Genomic DNA, 21,109 nt, shown 5'->3' with positions numbered 1-21,109 from the left:
CTCACCACTTGTGGCTGCGTACTGCAAAAGAAATAACTGTTCGCGGACGTTTCACTATTTTGTTGCGGCCGTTGCAGTTCGAGATCTATTTGAAACGGGTGGTATCATGCAAGGAGTCGTGTATGTACGGCCAGGGATTTGAAGCGGTGGCTAAAATCTCAAGAACGACAGCGTTTTAAATGAATGTTCGCGTAGAAGTGGCTGTCAAGCATGCACACAAATTATCTTGCCATGCCAATTGCACAACTTTATTGCATCACGAATGCTATTTCCTCACACGACTGTTGGAGCAGCTTTCCTTTTCGTGGACAACATACGTGGTATCGTCCCTCACAACAAACGCTCTTCAGTGTAGACCCCCGCTTTCATTCCGGCCACGTAAAAAACAATTTTCCGACGCTGCCTCGGTTCTTTTTTTTAGTGCTGCCGTTCTCCAGTTGGCTGGAAGCCGTATTGCCGCACTATTCTCGACTATGTCAGCAAAATCGGTTCGCTGCAGGGGAACAGGCACCTCATTGTTGGGCAACTCCTCTTGTCGCTACATGGGCAAATGCTCATCTTTTGTGATCACCTAGCTCGTGCGCAGACGCCGCCTTGCTCTTATTCGGAGATCGCCGCCGAGTCTGCTTCCTCAAGAAATTAACTTGCTGGGAAAGTTGGGAAAGTTAACGGAAACTGCACCTTCCTTCAGTGTAAGCCCAGTCAATTTCGGCGACTTCACGTTAATGATACCTATACATCTTCGCAACGTCGTTTCCTAGATAATGAAGTCCACATACCTTGCGCGTTTTCCTTCGCTCTTTGACCGCGCGGGGAAATATGGATCCGATGGCGGCGCTAAAAAGTGACGCTTCTGAGTGTTGATAATTCTGTATCTGCTCGTACAGCCAGGTGCAGAGCACGTTGACATTTCGGGAAGCCAGGCTCATCAAAGAAAACACAGCGTATTGACGGAGTCAACGAAATCCTAGATGAAATCGGCACTGTTCAATAGCGTCACAAACTGAACGCACTGAAAGGGCAAGTTTCGCGCACAGGGGTAAAAAACAAACGCATTGCAAACGAAAGGAAGAAACATGTAGACACGCAATTACCCAGCCTACTGGAGAACGCGTATACTAGGTATATGCTCTTATGGAGGAGTGGACTCGGAAGAACCACTACAAGGGGCAAAAAAAATTTATTGCCTTCTGTTTATCGTAGTGGTTTGCTTCCAAGAATGTACGCAATTACCAGATGTGTGCGGGCACCCACGCTCGGAAGGAAAGCATAACAGAAACCGCATGGGACCGCTGGGATGTCAGCGCGCAAGAAAAGCTCGGTGCGCTTAAACCTAGGTCAGGCACGGACAGGGCCGTACCCAGAGGGGGGTGAGGGGTGGGGGGGTAAGGGGTTCTAACCACTCCCAAAATCTTTTTCCAGGCAGCACGTAAGCGATACTTACTGTTGTTTTCAGCAAAACTACCCCCTTCCCAAAATCCATAACGCCCCCCTCTTCCGAAAAAAATGTCTGGCTACGACCCTGGGCACGGAGAAGAATAATCAGCACCACATGAGAACGTCGACTTGCCGAAGCGCGCGTGCAACGCCGTGCAAACACAGCGCGCGCGAGAGAGAGAGAGAAAAGAATGGCAAAAAAGTATTACAACACTCAGGAAAAAAAAAATACGTGGCGTAACACGTTGCGTAGGGTTGGTGGTCACGTGATTTTTTTTCCCTGTTGGTCTCCTTCGCCCTCATGCAAATGCCGGCCCTCCCGTACCGTTCCGCCCCGGCACCTCGGGTTGTGACCAGCTAGCTCTGGCTGCGTACTCGTAAAGAAATAACTGTTCTCGGAAGTTGCTCGACGTTGTTGCCGTGCTATTCCAGTTCGTGATTTATTTGAAACGGACGGAGCTATTATGCAAGGAAGTGTACGTACGCCCAGTGATTTTTAGCGGGGGATAAAATACCAATAAGAACGACATTATTTTAAATGAATTTTCACGTACCAGTATATCTGCCAAGTGGGCACACGATTTCGCTCGCCATGCCAATCGCGCAATTTCGTTACAGAACGAAGTATATTTCCTGATAGCCAAGGGCTGCAACTGCATGCTTTCTTGATAAAAGATATCGGCGTATCCTTTGTAGTTTCAAAGAAATCAAATTGTTCCGCCGGGTTAAAGCTAACCCAAAATCCTGGATAAATTAGGAAGTTTTGTATTAAGATTTGAATTGCATGTTTTCTGGTTGTATTGTTAGCATTATGAATTTTTTTCACTAGTTTGTTTTGTTTTAATAATAGTTCTTTAGCATGAGGAGCAATTCACATTCCGTCCTCCTCCTCACAGTGTACATTTTGTAAAGGGCATGTGCCCCATGCACGATGCATGTGCCCAGCCTAGTCACAAGCATCACTGCGGCTAAAGTGGGCTGGAAAATATCGTACAGCATAGAGCCACTAGATGAAGTTTTCAGAGTATCGGCTCTTTTTTCTTTCATTGTTTTTTGCCGCCGGCAGCGGCCATTGGTCGACCCGCATCACGTGACATTTGTTCACCCCGCGACAGTAATGGGCGTTGATATTTTGGTGCCACCGTGTTGCCGCGTGTGCGCGTTCTTGGATAAATTGTGATTTTCGGGCTGCATTGCGACTGTGTGATGTGTTGGGAGTGAGTTTTTATGGCCAAGACATAGTAGCGATGCCGCGCTGCTCTGTACTTGGCTGTTTGAACCGGCCGGAAGGTGGGAAACGCCTGCAATGTTCAAGTGATGCGGTGTCAGCCCGGAGCAGAAGTGATTCAGCTTGCATTGCGTACAAGCACCAGAATTAAATGCCATTGACATAAAGTAGCCCACAGGAAATGTAGTGATTGGAAGTTTTCTGGCTTCGAGTCTTTCCTGGAGTTGGGGTAGGGGACCCTGCTCGTAATTTTTAAAGGCCAAATCGAATTGTAATAATTGTAATAAACTGGCTGCTTGAACTGACTGAAAAGGGGGAGGCGGGGTTTAAATAATCAATTTCTACACAATTCTCGTATTTCGCGTTAGCAGCAAACTAATCAAACCACATTCAGGGGCTCTACAATGCATTTTAATCACGGTTTCCAGCACACTCTTTTTCAATAAACTGCAAGTGTTGTTGTCAAGTGTGACCAAAAGCTAGCATCCTGGAAACCCAAAGTAAGTTTGTCTGCGATTAGATTTAAAAAATAATACCTGTCGTACAACTAAACCTGTTTGCTACATAACCTTAGGTGTTACTCAGGACCCCGGTTTATGCTGCCCCGCATACCACTCTAAGAAACATTTCATTGCCATTGTGACTTGTGATTAATGCATCATTGTGCATATTTTAAAATAAAGATTTCAGTCATGCATGTTTCTTGTGTTGATTAGTTGTTTGTGTGTCCTTTTGTTGGAAACGCTGCAGAAATGAGGCATTTCATTCGAATGGCAATAATAATGCGGGCCCATTTATTTTTCTGCTGAAGATGGCCTTGTTAATCAAGTAGTTGTTTCCGAATAAGTGATGACCACTTGCAAAATCTGATTTGCTTTCACTATTGGCGGAGTGGTGTTGACTTGTGTCAGTATCGCCTTCAGCGGTGTGTTTCACGTCTTGTGGTCATGGCGAAACCTGAAGCCTTTAAATAAGCTTATCTAGTGGCTCTAGCGAGACGCTCACCGCGAATGCGTGCATTTAAAGGGCAAACCAAGCACTGTAAGGCTATGATGTTTCCGTTTCGTTTGATTTCAGACACTGAATAAGCTACGATATGATAGAAATATAGTGACTCTACGTTTGACAAGTATGCACAAAAATACACATTTCCATCGGTATCGTTGCCAATCAACTTTCGTACGGTGCACGGTCGCTACAAGTACAGGCTTGCTATCATGCCTTAGTTGAAATGGCCACTAAAGGACCGCCTCGTTGTTATGCAAAACAGCTACAAAGTTGACACAAAACAAAACGCCGCTCGTAAAACGTCCGTGGAATGTAATCGCTTGCTCAACCATTAATTTTTACCATGCGATAACTAACAAACCATAAATCATGGTAGTCGGATCACACATGCAGTGAAACTCTTGTGGCCTAGCGAAACCAACAGCCACTAGAAAAGCGTAGGATAACTAGTGGCTACAGCGCAACTCACCCTGACCCTGCTGTGTCGGCTGAGTTGCGCCGGCGCGCATCTCGAAAAATAAACACAGATGTCATGGTTGCCAAGCGGCGCCCAGACAAATGCCGACTGTCAAGGTCTGCTGCAACTGGGTGCCTGAAACTGGCAACGCTGACGACTGGCACCAAAATGGCTGCCGTCGCGCCCTAGTGACGTTCCTCTGAAGCGTAGCTTATTTAGTGGTTCTAGTACAGCCGACTGCGAATTAAGCAAGTCGGCCCTGCACCCAGCCTAGCACATGAAAGAAATTTCTCGCGCAAGGGTGAAGACAAACGCAAGCGAGAAGAAGAAACTCGTAGATCAGACACGCATCTACACCGCGGTCCCATCTCTGAGCCAGCGGACCGGCCGCGCACGCCGTCAACACTGCCGCCGTAGACGCCGCCGCAGCCGCCGACACAGCGAACACTCGCGAGTCGCGACCGGAGCGCCCTCTCAGCGCCTAGGGTAAAGTCGCGCCCGCTTTGGAAGGCGCAGTTCAGAAACTGAAAAAAGTATCGAAAACGCTGAACCTCCGCGAGTCGTCTGCATCGTGCGCGTTCCTGTTTGACATGCAGTATTTTGAATTTCGCACTTTTTTTTTGTCTACCATTAAATGCAATACTTTAAAGTTGTCAAAAATTTGATAGCAGTTGGTCTTCAAGTCTTGCTATGTAACTCTAATAACGCCTATTGAGACGATTTAATAGCCCGCGTCATGTAATGGCTTGTACTTTGCGGCCAATATGCGTAACGTAAGCAAACAGGAGGACACCACGGCCAGTTTAAAAACGGAGCAAGTACACAGTTAACGCATAAAAATGCAAATAACGCGCCTAGCCGATATCACACCATGACAAAGTAACAAAACTTGCACACTTGTTCATTACTGCAATATTACTTCTGAAATGCATAAGCGGAAGCGGAGAAAAAGGAAAAATACAAATTTTCGTACCAGGCAGTAGCGACCATTACCCACGCGAGTCCCTGGAGGATGTCCGGTGTTTTCTAAACACAAGCATGATAATAGGACTTTCTGAAAAAAAAAGTGAGGCAGAAAAACAGTTCTGGTAACTTCGCCAATGAAAGCAGGGATCACTTACATGGACCCTGAAACACTTTCGACTTTTCTTCCAATTGCGAGACGCTTTCAGAGCGTTGTCAAGAAGCGCATCCAGTAAATAAGGGTCCCGAAGCACCTTAGCGAAAAATTGATAGCTTAGAAACTTGCCCAAGAGACTTTGCTCTGTTTCGCGATCTTGCCGTTGTTTGCGCCCCCGATTGACGTCACGCGTGCGAATTCGCGGCTATTTTATGGCTTCGTTTCAGTCCCAGCATTAAACGCATTCGATAGCCCCTTTAGTAAAATCGCAACAAAAGCAAAAGAAAGCTGAAGCCGCATCTTCTGCGACCACCCAATCAAGCCGTGCCACTATGTGGTGGTGGCAACCGTAGTTTTTGCAGTGCTTCCAATGCAGGAAGGCAAGAGTGACGGCGTTTATCGGACGTGCTGCAAGGTTCTTTAAACACTTGTATCTATAAAAAGTCAACACCACTATGAGGTCACCACAGTTTTTTTTTTGACACCCTTGACATTAACTGGTTGGGAATTCCAATATAGAAAATTGCGCTTTGACGCCAATAGTTTAACTATATGTTTTTATTCTCCACCCCATTCGCCTGTGTAATTCTCACCAGATGACATAATTTATCAAGACATAAATGCTATAACCCCGAGCCCATTAACCCTAACACACAAAATACAATGCCCCCTTTTGCACTTAACCCAAAGTAAAAAAAAGACCCTTAGTTATGCTTGAATAGACAGGTCATGTCGTCCCTAGTTATAACATGCCTGTCGAAACCAATTTTTTCGTAGCTGCTGAGTTTAATGAAAGTACTAGTAATATTTTTTTTATCTTTAAGACATGTATAAAGTGATTGCATGGAATATGTTTCACTGGAGTCGGCACTTATAAAATCTGCGCCTAGCATCTACTTATACGCCCTGTTTTATGTAACCTTCATGACGACTTGAAATCGTAAATGGTAGTTTGCCACGAATGTAGTAATTATTATTCATCCACACGCGGGTGGGCCACGCCATCTTGGTCTCAGATTTTGATATTATGAACTACGTCCTAGTACACACCTTTAACCTCTGTACAGTTTAAATTGCGAACCTGTAGACCATCGTAAAAATACCAAGTGTCGCCCTAAAAAACTTCTTTACCCCACAACTGTATTTTAGCACTCTAAATAAAGCGCATGTCGAATAATCGGAAGGTTGAGCATACAATTCAAGCGTGACCACTTCAATGGGCTTCTCTATTCTGGTTGCACTTCACTTCTACGAATATTTTTAGGCACTCAATAACTTCTTCATTTCAAAATGTATCCTCATTATTACGCTCGAAAAAAAATTCCTCCGTTATTTAGTCATTTATTCAAATCTTGAACTGGGGTAACATCATTTATACCAATGAGAAGGTTTATTACACATTTTATTGCTCTAACTTACCACAATTGTAATGTTTACGCATGATCCAAGTTACATGAAACACACTGTAGACAACACTATGTCAGCCTTATAAACCTTATAATTTGCAAAAATGTCTTCCCGCTTCGCACTAAAACATTAACGGCATTGTTTTAATGCGAAACTGCGGAGGTATGCCGTATTCTTTGCTGTGCGATTATTACAGTGTTTTTGTGTCTTCCCCTTTATATTCTTCGGAACACTCAGTCAACTATTCACTCTAAGACAATCCTGTACTTCACACTCTCCACAGTGTACTCGACAGACAATTTTACCAAAAACCCACTACAATATTTCAGCAAATGATGATGCCGAGCACACGACTTGGATCAGAAGTTTAACCTTCGCTGTGCAACGACTAAGTGCAAGTATGGCGTTCTGTGTTGAGCAGTGTAACAGAGAAGATTACATTTTTTAGTGAAATTGTATGTACATCGCTATCATTTGTCCAATTAGCTTTGTTGGATGCGTGGAGTGGCCACTCCTGTGCGTTGTAGTGAAGCTGAAGGACTAAGTTGCTGTTTGGGTTCCTCTTTGACAGTCGCAACCATGACGTGCTGCCTATATCTTCCGTTTGTCTGCGCGGCTGTTTCAGTAACGGCTGTTTCAGTACGAAAACCAGGAGCTGAGGCTGGCAAGTGTGTACGACTAGTAGCTGTAGTTTGTTGTAGCAGTATTGAATACTGGCTGTGGTGTTCATCAACCCATTCCCCTATTTAAGAATGACTAATTCTTTTTAAATATTGTTGCATAGAAGGGAAAACGACTACTGACGTTATGCACATACGATAATATAATTACAAATTATTTACAAGACAGTTGCGATATTTTGTCTTCAACATCGTGTAAAAACGCTCTCAACAGGAGTTTTCATCTTGTTGACTATTTGCAAGAAGCAAAGAAAGCAACGCTACCCCGTCTCAACTTCCCATTGAGAGAAGTTTCGAAAGTAACGTGAGTACGAATACTATAAAAATGATTGTATATGACTGCACACTTCGCACGGGACCTTGATGCAGAAGATCAAATAAATATTCTTCTTGCTTGAATATGCCTTGGCACACAACTCTTTACTTACCACTTCAGTGAAGCATTTCTCCGTGGGCTGGCCAATATCTTCATAATATGTAGGGAGGCACGTGGAATTGTCCTACTCAAGAAAGGAAACGAAATGGGGGACACGCTTGTTACACGCCGAAGGTACAGAACCCGACAATGGTGTGCCGAATTTTGTTTGATAGCACTAAAAAATATTGTGTGCTGTAAGACCCACTGATAGCAATCTTTAAAGGGACACGGCAGGAAATTTGTAAAGCTTCTGAGTTTGCTTGCATTGCGAAGACTGGTGCAAAGAAACGCAGTTTTCATGGTTTATCCGGTCGATAATGCGATATTTCTTTTATAAAGCCTGAAAGAAGCAAAACTACCATGCGCGGTCTGCCGCGGCCACATTAACTAAAGCCGTAACGTCCCCACAAGATGCAATGTGACTGAACGATGCCCAAGATTACAATTCAAATCAGATTCAGTTTCAGTTCTGTGAAACAACATACCTTGCATCACGCGTTATCATTGGCTTGGCATTCTCGATATCTCAGTAATCGTCATACCGCGCTTCTCCGCTGTTGTTGACTGTAAAATGCCTCAGATAAGGCTGCCAGCACGACTTGAAATCGTAACGATCAATAGCCGAGGCGTATGCACTGGATGACGCCCTCCCCATCATCAGAGACGCTCAAATGCGATGCGCTTTTCCCGCACATTTGGACCTTGCCTGTCTCGTGCCTCTACCTTAGGAGGCGTGTTCACACTAGCGAAGGGTTGGCTTATTCACGACTGTGCCCGCGAGCAGTTGGTGCTAATGGCAATACCACGCCAAGAAGAACTCGCCAGCGCGTCAGTGTCAGTCTGCATGCATTCTGCGAAGTTGCTCGTGAACTAATGAACGTTAAAGCGGGAAAATGGTGCATTCACAATAAAAACCATCACCCAAAACAGACAAATCAACCTAAAAATTGTCGTACGGGTTCAAACTTGCGATTTGCAGAACAATGTACCTGAAGCTCCAGACCACTCGGCCAAAAGCCAGCGCTGCCGGCAACGGCAATATAAACTATATATTGTATAGCCTGTTTAAATTTTAGATGCGACGTCATCTCATTCACTCGCCTTGTCCCTCCATACGGCGTTGTCGTTGTCCGTCCACACCCCTCCCCCATTCTCCTCGCTGTGCGAGGTGCGCTCTCCACCGCTCACCCCCTCTCCTCTCCGATAGCGAACACTCTCTCGCGAGGGGCATTAGATTGGATTCGATTGGATTGGCTTGGATTGGATTGGATTGAATTGGATTTGGATTGGATTGGATTGGATTGGGTTTGGATTAGATTGGATTAAAGTGGATTGTGTTGAATTGTGTTGCGTCATAGCCGCGGCAGGGGGTTCACGGCACGTTTTACGCGGTGGGAGACTCAACCTAACGGAAACAACAACGGAACCCCCTATGCGTCGCATCTACACAGGGGTTCCCGCGAGGGGAGGTGGGAGTAATTTTTTATTTAGTTTGCGCATTCCAAGCCGCTTAGATAACTATTTATTCAATGACGCTCCCGCAGTGAGCGCACCCCAAATTCCAAACAAATATCTCACATCTAGCGATTGCACTCCTTAGGCAGAAAACCGATTCGCAAATGTGTTGTGTTGCTGCTCTCCTCTGTGCTAGTTCACCCAAAGCAAAAAGTGCTTCCCTCACGCTGTACAACAACATTTTCGGCTGATTATAATGTCTTTGTACCTATTTAACTTCGCTGACCCTTCTCCCGCCATGAATTGGCGTTAGATTTGCCTACTGTCGGAGAAGCGTCGTATGTGCTCCTGTGTCGAGTGACCTGGACTTAGACCATGATACAGCCTACAAACTAACCAACTAGGGGCACATTGTTCCAGGCACAAACGTCTGGTGGTTTAGTTTACAATGAGCGAATGAACAGCGACGACCCGCGGGGGACCGGCCGACTAAACGCTGGAGGGTCGGAGGGTCGGCGAGCTGTCGGAGGGTCGGAGGGTCGGCGAGCCGTGCAGTAGCGCAGTCAAGCCGAGCCATCTTGTCCTGACGTCATACAAAACGTCATGCGAAATCGGCAAAGAGGATACACGAAGGAGGACAGTATTTTCTAGTTGATGTTTCGACTGAATAAAGTCTCTTAAACACAGCGAGAGCTGTCGAAACATGGCCTGGAGACTACAGACAGCAATTTGCGCTAGTAATCCAGCAATGTTTACAAATCACTTCAGTGTCCCTTTAAGCCCGCCGGCACTTCACGTTAACAAAGTCGGTATAATTTTTCTTTCTATTTACCGAACGTCACCTCATGTACGGAGAATTAAGTTCCTCCCATTTGTTCCACCTGGTTCTCCTAACCTTGTGGAAATTATGAAGTCACCCAAGTTTGTTTCCAAATCAAGTTGCGCTAAAAGGGAAACATTATCTGTCCGCAACGGATAACGGATAACTCCATAAAGTATATGTTCCCTTGCTTGGCTTTTTTTTACCCCGGCAAACCCGTTTTTTACGCGCGCGGATTTAAGGCCTGATCAAAGTCAGCGATCATAGCCTACTGCTGATATTAAATGCCTCTACCAAGAAATGCGCACACATGCATGTTTTGCAAAACACAAAACGCAATACGAACAGCATCTATGGTTAATTTTTAGAGGCAGTCACTTTGAAGGGGACTACAAGCGGTGTTCATTGCACAAAAATTTACGACGAATAAGAAATCCCCGAGAATGAATAGCAAACATGTCAACGAGCAGGTGCATCGCCGTCACTTTAAAGCAGATATGCCTCTCCAGCACGAAATACAACATGTGCAGAATTACAACCTGTTCAGTAATAAACCATGCGAATATCTGTCACACAAGCGGCTGAGGCGTGACATTCTGGATATTTTATTGGGGGGGGGATGTGTCAGTTACGTTGTCCATTGAGCTGATTTGCGTAGGGGGAGACGTTGCGTTGACCAATGAAGCATTAGTGGCTGCAGAGCTTCGATTGTTCCGTCGGGTATTTTTTTGAAACCCTTGGTGACTGCAGACTGTTTCTCGCGACTTATTTCTTGCCTCTGCTAACCATCATGTAGAACATGGGATATTCGACATAGCCTACACGTCGCTAATGATATAACAGTTAAAAGTCACCGCCGTGAAGGGCAAGCGATCACGCTGTTGATTGGGCACGATCTTTACCAGACGCGCTGCTGAGCAGCCACGCGGTTAAGTTGGTGCCCGCAACGTAGGCAAATGCAGTGAAGCTACAACGCTCGTCAGAGAAGGCTTGTGCAAAATTAATGAAGGTAAGTTAATTAAAGGGAAGAGGCCAACGCTCCGTGTGGGGGTAGGCGGAGGAAGGAAAGAACGTGAAGAGATAACTTCTCGTGTTTACAGATGGCAGAGTACAAACACTCCATAGAGCTTAACACAGCGCACCTAAGCTAGAAGTTGCCCATAAAAGTAGGAAGCAGAAAAGTAACAGAAAATTAAGAAAGTAACCGACGTTAAGCCGATACGTTCCCCACAACTTAAAAAAGATGACGGTGTGCTCTTTCGCAAAATCTTGTAACAATATAGAGTTAGGTTAGAACGTTTATTTCGAGTAAACCATCATGCGCTGATATCGCGGAATGTTCGACTTCTTTCAACAGTTTTGTTGGGGTGTTGAGATGTATCAGGCCGAATGTTTTCTAGAAGCAATTTCAATGTGCGTAGCATTTGGCTGTAGAATATCACAAACAAATGATTATTACACAGATTATATACCTGGTAATTTTTACTGGACTTCAGTTGGACGCTTTATGCTTCCTACGACCATTTTTTTCTTGTTTTCCCAGTTTTTTAAGAAAATTCTTTTTTGTAATTGAACAATTATTTTTGAAGAGCTGTAAAATTTTAAAAGCTTTATGTTTGTGATGGAGTAATTGGTGCTTTCACGTAATCATTTACTACCTATGATGCGAACTGCTTAGTTTCTCAGGGAGTAGCTTTCTGAAGGTCGACGAAATTGGAACTGAAAGCGCAAATTAGACACGGACAAAGAAAGGGGACAACAGGACCGTGTCTAATTTGCCGTCCGTGTCTAATTTGCGCTTTCAGTTCCAATTATGCATCACCAACAGGCCCAAACCATGACCCCTTTCGACGAAATCTTCTATTTTGCTACAAACTAACAAGCAAATAGCTAAATTTACTCACCAGTGCCGTAAACGTTGTTCGATTGACATGGCAGTAATTGCGTGCCGCACCCCTTGCACATAGCTGCAAAACTGATAAAAACAATTGCGTTCAGCAAAAAAAAAAACAAATTTCCCAAACTTCTATTTATACTTGTTCACACGAAATAGAAAAAAGTGTACGCGTTGTGTTCCTTCGTTCATTAGCTAAATGGGAACACAATACAACGAAGCGCGTTCACTGCACTCACATTGGTCGCTCCACCTAACCACCTTGAATGAAAACGCATTACGCTACAGCGATTGTTTTATCTAGTGAACATATAACTTTGTTCTACTTTCTAAAATGCTAGAAGTGTGCTTTTAATAAATTTAGCTAGCGTTGAGTATCACAGCTTTTCAAGTTCGTGCCCCCAGCGGACGAAGCGTGCATTTTACTGGTAGCGTGAACCTCCAGTTTACTACTTGTCATTTTGCCCGCACAATATATCTTACGTCGCTAGAATGTGCCTTGCACACTGCATATACTGTTCATTGTTCAGGGCGTTCGTACGAGGCCAGTCTGTGCTTGCCACAGGTTCGCGCGCGTACAGCATCTACTATTGTTTTAGAACTTCACAGTATTGCCATAGAGCGTCAGTAATTATTGTGCAACATTGTTATTAACGTTGTACACACGCTCAATTCATGGTATTTTTTTTTCTTTCTATTCTCCCTGAGAGGCTTCAAGAATATCTTCAAACCGGGCGCGTATGACTCGTCGCTCGGTCGCCGGCGCGAACAGGAGACGCAGCAGATTGACGCGCGACCGCGCCCAAAGTAAATACCAAAATAAAATCCCCGCAGTTCTGCGGTACTCAGAAACTTGGACGGTATTATCGAAGCCGGAATACCTTTACCCATTTGATTGTAGGGTCTAAAGAGCCGACGCAACGCAGGCGATGAGGAGCGTCGTATAGTGGAGTGCTCCGAATTAATTTTGACCACCTAGGGATCTTTAACGTGCGCCGAAATCTCGTACACACGGGTGCTATTGATTTTCGCCTCCATCAGAAAAGCGGCCGCCGCGACCGGGAGTCGAACTCGCGTCCTCGTGCTCTGACCTTCACCCATTTACGATTGTTGAGCGGCGGACGATTCGACAAGAGGGAAACAAGGAAGTAAGCCAGCCCATGCGCAGCGGGCGCTTTGTGTTGTGTCTCTCCTCGTCAGCGCGACTATGAATTTACTGGCCTTGCAGACGCACAGCAGCGTCTGCGAAGGAAAGTTTTACATTCACCTCAATGCAGCAATCGTGATGTCACGGTGGTCGTGATGTCGTGTTGTCACGGTCGCGTTTGTTCCTGCGTGCATCGTTATTGGCAATCCGCGTCTTTGAAGACCCCAACGTGCTCCAGGGGTCTTGAATCTCTGTGTTCATCCCCGGACGGCCTTGCTGTCTCCGAAGCAACGTTTCATAGGTAGCCACTTGCCATCGCACAGCGGTGCATCATGCGGCCCGGTGGGTGATCGTGGGACTCCGTGTCTTACATATGCAACAAACTATTCATGCTTTTAATTAATTCCTCTGCTTTTTCAAATTCATCTTCTTAGTTCTCCTCATTTGTATCACTTCAGTAACTTTACCTGTGTCGCTCTTGTAGTGTTTGTAGTTACCTCTCATCAGTGTTCATAGTCTCGTGCCAGCGCCGTTACTCGCCTGTTGAATATATGATGCCTCTCTTTGTTTGTTCTTTAATTCAAGGCTTTGCCTCATTCTTCCTGCTCTCGTCAGAGAAAGCCGGCCATCAGACGGCCAGGCCCTCGTCACCGGTGTATGCAGAGTCGAAGGGTTTCTTCCTCGCCATTGTTGACTTTCCCATCCGCTCTGCAGAGCACCCCTATATAAAGCGGTAAAAAGGCTGGAACCAGTTCGTTGTCTGTTCGCCTACCTTAAAAGCACCCTATTCAAAGCCGTGGAGCTAATATACCACGCCCACTTTACCATGGCATTCACATGGGCACGTGTTCGTTGTTTCTGACACACATTGTGAAAGGAACAAGCGACACGGAAACGCGACGCATGTTCCAGTTTCCGCGAATGCAGTAAAATTACCGGTCAGCATACGTTGTGACAGTTCGAGAAAATTTTCATGAAAATTTCATGTCCATCGCACATGTGCAGCGGGAACCTCAAATTGATTGAGAGTGTGGATTTTGTGCATTGGGTCACAATCATCTCGTAATGTCGTCTTGGGGGTTTTGAGCTTTTTGCCTGTAGCTTTTCATTGCCAGAATGCCTGTAACAGATGTATTTCGCAGTCCTTTCTACCAGTAGTTAAGAGATAACTGACCAGCTCGTGACATGAGCATCAGCTTCTGCAAGTTGACCAGGCCATGACAGCAGCGACATCCGCAGGGGTCTCAAGCTTCAGACCCTACAAACTAGGCGCAGTTCCTTTATTCTAGAAAAGTTCATTCCTCCTCCTTTAGCTGTGACATTTCGGAGCCAGCACTCGTTGCTATGGCCAAATATTTGACCTCTGAATACGTCCGTGTCGTCCAGTTGCTCAACACAAACTAAGCAGACAAACAATATTTACTGTTTCTACATCCACGTGCTCACTGTTTCTACAGCTATGCAAAGGAATAGAACACAATATCAAGCTAAATGATTTCAATTGTTTTCTTTTGGGCTACAAGGCTATATTTGATGCCTATGAATTCAATTGCAGAAACGTTTTATATCACATAAATACGTAACAATTACGTTCATCTGCTGGAGATTTTTTAATGCAACTACATAGTGCAATACGTACCACGGACACCGCTTCAAACACGCCTTAAGTGTGCTCCGGAATGCAGATTTAAGCTCAACGATTTCGTGATATAGTGAACAGAAATTTCATGCATTAGGTTGTGCTACTTAAAAGTGACATTTCCAAGTCGTTATGGTAGCCACGGTAGCAACCCTCTCACACGTCGTTGTCCTAACCAACAACAGCCTACTTAAGTTCACAGCAGGACGATCGAAGGCGTCTCCCACTGACCTCCAACCACTCCGGTCCCACGCTGCCCGAGTCCTTACTTTGCCTCCGAATTTTCTTATTTCTTCCCTCCATCGAGTTAACGGCCTCCCCTTTCTTCGAACAATCTCACTTACGCCGACGAAATCCTATGCTGTTTCCACGACTGCTTTCTGCTTAAAAACTTCTACCTTAAGCTTTTATTCTGCATATCCCCAATAAAAGAGAGTGTCGTCATTACTCAATGCAGTAGTCGAGATGGCACAATGAAAATTGTTAAGTGGCAAGGAGGTACATATTCAAACTATTTGCAAGGCAGGATAAGCTGGAAAGCGTTGAGGCAACCAGCAGCGTGAGTTCGGAGCCGAGCGTGGTCGTTTTCCTCCTCTTCCACCAGCGGCACGGCACTGATTGTATGTTTGGCACTAACAGTGATTGACCCGCCAGAATATAATGCGTTATCCCGGTGACGTTAATGCGCTTTTATCCTGCGTCAGCAAAAACCAGTTGTTGTTGCTCAATCCCTCGCCCCCTCCTACACTCAACAGACTTCCCTCTCACTCTTTCTCAACACTTTGCAGATATAAAATACGCACTTTCATTCACATTCGGAATGCCTATCATTTACAAGTTTCGGCTTTGCAAATGGTATGTGTGGTGCACCTCGCCCTTTTAATGTCATAAGAAGAAAATTTGAACACCATGTACTTAGTTTCGGTATAAAAATGCCTTCTTTGTATCAGGATACTTACATGCTACGCCTATCACCAACAGCCGATACCGGTCGAAATCCAGCCGCAAACGGAAGCAGGGAATCCAATTTTCATCTTTCGAACTAGCACTGGAGTGAAGACCACATTAAATTTATTGCGTCAGAAATCCACTTCCTTCATAATATGGAATAAAAAAGACCAAACTTGGGTTTTTATCGTTTAATTTTTCAAGTGACACATGCTATTAAAATGTCGGTATTTGTGCCGTGAATTTTTCATTCGGAACGTCATCGTACAGCGTTATTACATTGAGTCTTTCAATAGCTGTGTATAATTAAACCATCATGCACCTGCGAAATATAAACAATAAAGAGGCACCGAAGTAAGTTGCGAACATTTGCGAATTCTTTTACCATATTCAAGGCCATAACACTCAAGCCATTTTCTCAATTGTTCGAACAGTTTAACAGCTCTTTTGAACTATAAAAGAACTTCCGACAGAACAGGTTCCACAGCCTCCCTTGCCTGACTATTTGGTGAACTCGGCTGCGACGACATGCAGGCAAGTTTGTGCATGGTTAAATTTATAGGATTGGTCACATGATCCATTCTTATTCACCCTTTAAACAGAGCGCACAAAGCCTGTGTATTTATTTATTTATTTATTTATTTATTTATTTATTTATTTATTTATTTATTTATTTATTTATTTATTTATCCGCGTTTAAGTTATTTATACGTAATCCTCACTTGTGGGTCCCTAAAGGTAGGAGCATAAGAAGAAAACCATATACATCATAAAAACATCAGGTTTGGTGTTTCCGGTAATGCAATCATACCGAGAACCCAAACTCTCTAACATTCAGCTTGCCTTAGCTTATGGTACTCTGGAAGACTGCTCCACATTTCTAAGACAAATATAGGAATGTTTGCCTCCGTCCAGACGAGCGCAATAATTCCTTATTGCATCACGGTGGTTCACTCTGACACGTCGTTTAGGGGCGGGTTGTACATACGCGTCTTTTACAGCAACTTCAACAAGATATGTAAATAAGAGAACACATGGGCTAAGCTGTCCCTTACAGCCACAAGTAAATTTCCAACATGTTCACTTCTCTATACCTTTAAGCATGATCCAGCCATCCTTTAAAGGCTACTAGCTCCTTCAAGCTACATCTGCTCACCTTCCCGAAGGCTCACTTCTAAATGAAAAAAAAAGAGAATCGCCTTCAAGGTCACAGCGATTTACCTTATAAAAAACTCTATGCTTGAGAGGTGAAAGCGACGTCCAGTTGCACTCAAGGCCAGCATGGCGATGTGGGTGAGGATTTACCTCTTTTACAAAAAAGCAACAGTACCACCTCATGACCACCCTATCTACGGCCACAGCAGGGCAAAGGCTTCTGTCATTAATCTCCAATTATCCCGGTCAAAGTAATCTAGCGAACGCTTGCACAAACAAATGTTTACCCACGTAGAAAAGGCTAGAAGATGAGCCTTCGCCGAAGTAACTGCCATTGTTACTGCGGCTAAGGCTTGTTTTTAATGATGGGCGGCAGGACAGATTTGTTTTTTTCATACATACGTATTTTTTCATAGATATTTGTGTTTTCGTACACATTGTGTATTTTATACATATGTGTTTTTATACACAATTGTGTTTTTCTCTGTACCGCTCCTTATGTATAGGGAGCGGGACCGAAAGAGCACGATGACGTTTAGAAGCCGATGGGCAAACCGAAAAGGAAACCTTGGAGCGAGGACAGACCTCAACCTGGTACTCACGTTTCGGCAAGGGACACCTGTGCGCAGAGGCCTGACGAACGAAAGCACGTCTCTTGTGAAACATGGGCACCTTTTCTAGACAGCTTCCTCGAGGCAGCTGCGCTTGCCTCGATATATTTGCGTGAGGGGGAGAGGCGTGCCTTTCTGCTTGCGTTATTTTAAGATTACAGTTCGGAAAGACATGGATTACACCTTAAAGTATGCTTTTTCCGTTTGATACATCCTAAACACCTGCAATGAGAATCAGAGGTGTTCACTCACGCTGATTTTTCAAGCTTCATGATGGTACTTCTGGTACGCTTGCCTGTAGCAGGTGTATCTCGCAGGAAGTCTGGCACAGTATCCTACGGCAGATAAAACAGAGAGGGCACCCCGACGAAAGAGAATTTTAGCGCACGCTCGCTTAGCAACCACTCCCTAGAATTTTCTTTGCAGAGCTATAGCTTTAGACAGTTGGTGACAAAGCAAGCTACCAGAGAGTTGCGAAGAAATGCTCAACCAGTTCAGTTTGCTCTAATGCGGCAAGTAGCCCTTGTTTTATTCCCCTTATACAGATTTTTCAAGATTGGGAGAAACGAACGCCCCACTGCAGGTGTTGGTGAGACGTCAACGTATTGTCTATTGTGCTGGCGGGCGTAATGTGTGTTTTCTGAAATTGCCGTCGTAATGAATTATCAACTCTCACCGCTATTTTTTTGTTTTGGTGACAAATATAAATAGCACCGAAAAATAAAGAAGCATCAAGTTTTCAAGATGCTAAGGTTTTTCACGGCAGCACTTGGCCGAGTTGAAAGTGCCTGGTATCATTGACTCAACAGCTGGGCGGGTTCAACGCCACACTCACTAAATACCGTGGAATTGCTTCGGACTACTGTGCACCTGCACGAACAATGGAAAGTACGTTTTCTCTCAGTGAATCCTGTGAGTTTCAGCTGTTGCACTGCACCTAAAAATACGCCTGATGACAAACAAACGCTTCCACAAGGTTTGATAGGGTTATCTGTCCTGGCCTGCTCCTTCCTGGAAAAAGCGTGCCAGTGAACTCCTTGGATGATAATTACACCATAAAGGCTCCCTCCTAAAAGGCAATGACCATGTTTACTCTCTTCATCGCTCTCTACTCTGCCCCTAGCGACCGTTAGAGGTTAAATGCTCCTTAAGTATAGTCAGTGGCGTACACGAGTTATGACTTGAAACGCAAGTTAGTACGAATGTAGCTGGTTCGAAGACACCACGAAAGCGCTTTATTGTACGATTTAAAAAAACGACTCGCCATTCAGGCTCAGCAAAATTTGATGTCCAGCGAAGCTTATGCGAAACCAGTACACCTACTGATGGAGTATGAAATATTTCCTTACCTTACGGTATCCTACTCATCATCATTATATCGGGCTGGTTGTGCTCACTACATGGAGAACACACACCTCTTCTAAAGTCAGCTGCTTCTATTGTGAGTTTGTCAAACCCATTCTTTGCCCCCGAATTTGTTCAGCTCATTTCTCCATGGAATGTTTGGTCTTCCCTTGTTTCGTCACGGTGTACACGGGCCTTGGTGTCATTTCTCCGTGACTCCGGCCTGAACGAAACTCTGTAAATGTTTGCCTTAACTTCACTTCTGTTTGTGTGGTGTGTGCGTGATCCTGCGTCTGTCAGTTTGTGTGCTTATTTGCTTTTGCAGTATCTGTATGAGATTTTCTCTTCGTTTCTTTTCCCTTTCGCACATCTCATGTTCATGTGGAGTAGCAAGGCAAGCTCGCTGCCAGGCTGACTTCTCTTCATCATTAAGGCATTCCTCCTTCTCCTCCTCCATCCATACTGTGGTAGGTACTCGACTCCATTGGACGGAAGGTGCACCTTTTTTCCTTCATTTGCATTGCAATTTCCCAGCGTCTATTTTTTCGTTCAGTTTGCACTACTTAGTGCGTCTTCCATACGAATTTGTTTCCTAATCCACGCTAATGCTACCTTGTCTCATGTGGTATCCAACATGCCGTCAAGGCACCTACGTATACGCTTCCTGTCAAGGCACCTACGTATACGCACGATTGTCATCATTGGGAGAACTTATTAGGTATACACCTGTCTTTGTAGTTATAAGGCTATATTACTGCCGAAATTGCAAGGATACTTACCGAATGTAGTCCAGCCCGTAATATTCATCTGCCTAATTTTTTTAGATGCGACTGCATCTCATTCACTCGCCTTGTCCCTGCATCCGGCGTCGTCGCCGTTGTCGTCATCGGCGTCCACCCCTCCCCCATTCTCCTCGCCGCGCGAGCTGCGCTCTCCGCCGCTCAACCCCTCTCCTCTCCGATAGCGAACACTTTACACAAAATTTTACACAAAAAATTTTACACAAAATAGTAATCGTAATATCGCCACTGTACATTATTATAAAAAGGAGCTATAGAAAAGAAAACCTTTACAAAACAATACCGGTAAACTGACAAACTGGTAACCAAAAGTACATGTAAATCCTCAGTAATAAAAAAACCCGATTGCAATAATGGCTCAGAAGTGTAGATCGGCTTCATTAGCATTTTCTTTGAGATTATCGTTATCGAAACATTATTATCTTCCAGCGTGTTTAAAGGCCTCGGGAATGTGTATAAAAGAGATTGGTAACAATGATTGCTGCGACAGTCACAACGGAAATGACCACAATACATGATGGCGTACACAATAAGCTGGCGTACACAGTAAGTACAGATGACAATGTTATCTGCAAATCCCAAATTATATGAGTATTTTCCACTGCTTACTGATCCCATTTTCTCCCGTTTCAGTTACGTAAATGCTTCCTTTAGAAAGAGTCATTAGTTGCGATAAGATTCGGTCTTCCTGCCTGGCGCCATTTTTGATAACGAACTTTCTAGTTCTCCTAGGGAGGGTAATTGTTCCTGTACAGCTTCCGTAGATATCCTAGGCCTATCCTAGGCCTTCCGTAGGCCTTTTGAATTCTATGCTCTCTGAATGCTTTCAACACCTCCTAAGTGTTCCCTCAGAGGAATTGCTTTTGAATTACCTGTAAAGGTCATACGAAAAAGTTTTTTTTACATTTCGCACAATTTTTGATTACCTGATTTATTCCTTGCGTATGATCCACTCATTACAAACAGTTTCTTGCCACAACTACCGGAATAAGCAAAAGTCGGCCATGCCCGCGCCTGCGTTGGAGATCTTTACACCCGAGTACATCTTCAGCACTTACAAATGCTACACATACATTTATGTAGATGGCTCGGTTCTCCCGGTCTCATATGCCATCGGCGTGTGGATTCCGTCAGCCCGGTGCGCCATCGAGGGAAACCTAAGTCACAAAACGTGGTCAATAGCTACTGTACTGGCACCTGTAAGGGCTGCACTTCGTTACATTAGTGGACATCATGTCCAGACATGGGTAATATTTCTGGACCCACGAAGTACCTTACAAGCCCTCCGAAAGCGGTCCAACAACGGCAGTCCCCTTGTTTACGAAATTGCCGAAATTCACACGATGGCATTAAGCGCAGGTCGTCACAGCATTCTTCAGTGGCTGCCTCGCCACCTGGGTATACAAGGCAACATTAAACCAAACGGAGCCTTCAGCGCAGGCTACTTGCTGGGCAACACAACCCACCTCGCTTTCTCCTGACAGGACAGTAACATCCTCATCCACGCAAGTTGTACTGCACAAATGTTGGAGTGCCAGGAC

The 21,109-nt window shown here is 44.7% G+C and overlaps 1 protein-coding gene across 1 annotated transcript in view; it reads right to left on the bottom strand.

Annotated features, from left to right (window-relative positions):
- Window positions 1-21,109, bottom strand: part of LOC144144511 (uncharacterized) — a 78,408-nt gene that overhangs the window by 44,447 nt on the left and 12,852 nt on the right. The window contains exons 2-6 of the mRNA XM_077675989.1: window positions 17,677-17,759; window positions 15,670-15,758; window positions 11,935-12,005; window positions 7,766-7,837; window positions 5,104-5,184 (exon numbers count right to left, since the gene is read on the bottom strand). Of these exons, the coding sequence (XP_077532115.1) occupies window positions 5,104-5,184; window positions 7,766-7,837; window positions 11,935-12,005; window positions 15,670-15,758; window positions 17,677-17,696 (333 nt within the window). The 5' untranslated portion in view covers window positions 17,697-17,759. The remainder of the gene's footprint in view (window positions 1-5,103; window positions 5,185-7,765; window positions 7,838-11,934; window positions 12,006-15,669; window positions 15,759-17,676; window positions 17,760-21,109) is intronic.

Source organism: Haemaphysalis longicornis, unplaced genomic scaffold (genome assembly GCF_048455015.1).
Source record: "Haemaphysalis longicornis isolate Haplotype H1 unplaced genomic scaffold, Haemaphysalis longicornis Haplotype H1 scaffold_7, whole genome shotgun sequence".
NCBI classification, from domain to species: Eukaryota; Metazoa; Arthropoda; class Arachnida; order Ixodida; family Ixodidae; genus Haemaphysalis; species Haemaphysalis longicornis.
Note: the sequence above shows the minus strand (reverse complement) of the source record. Positions and strands in the feature narration are given on the sequence as shown.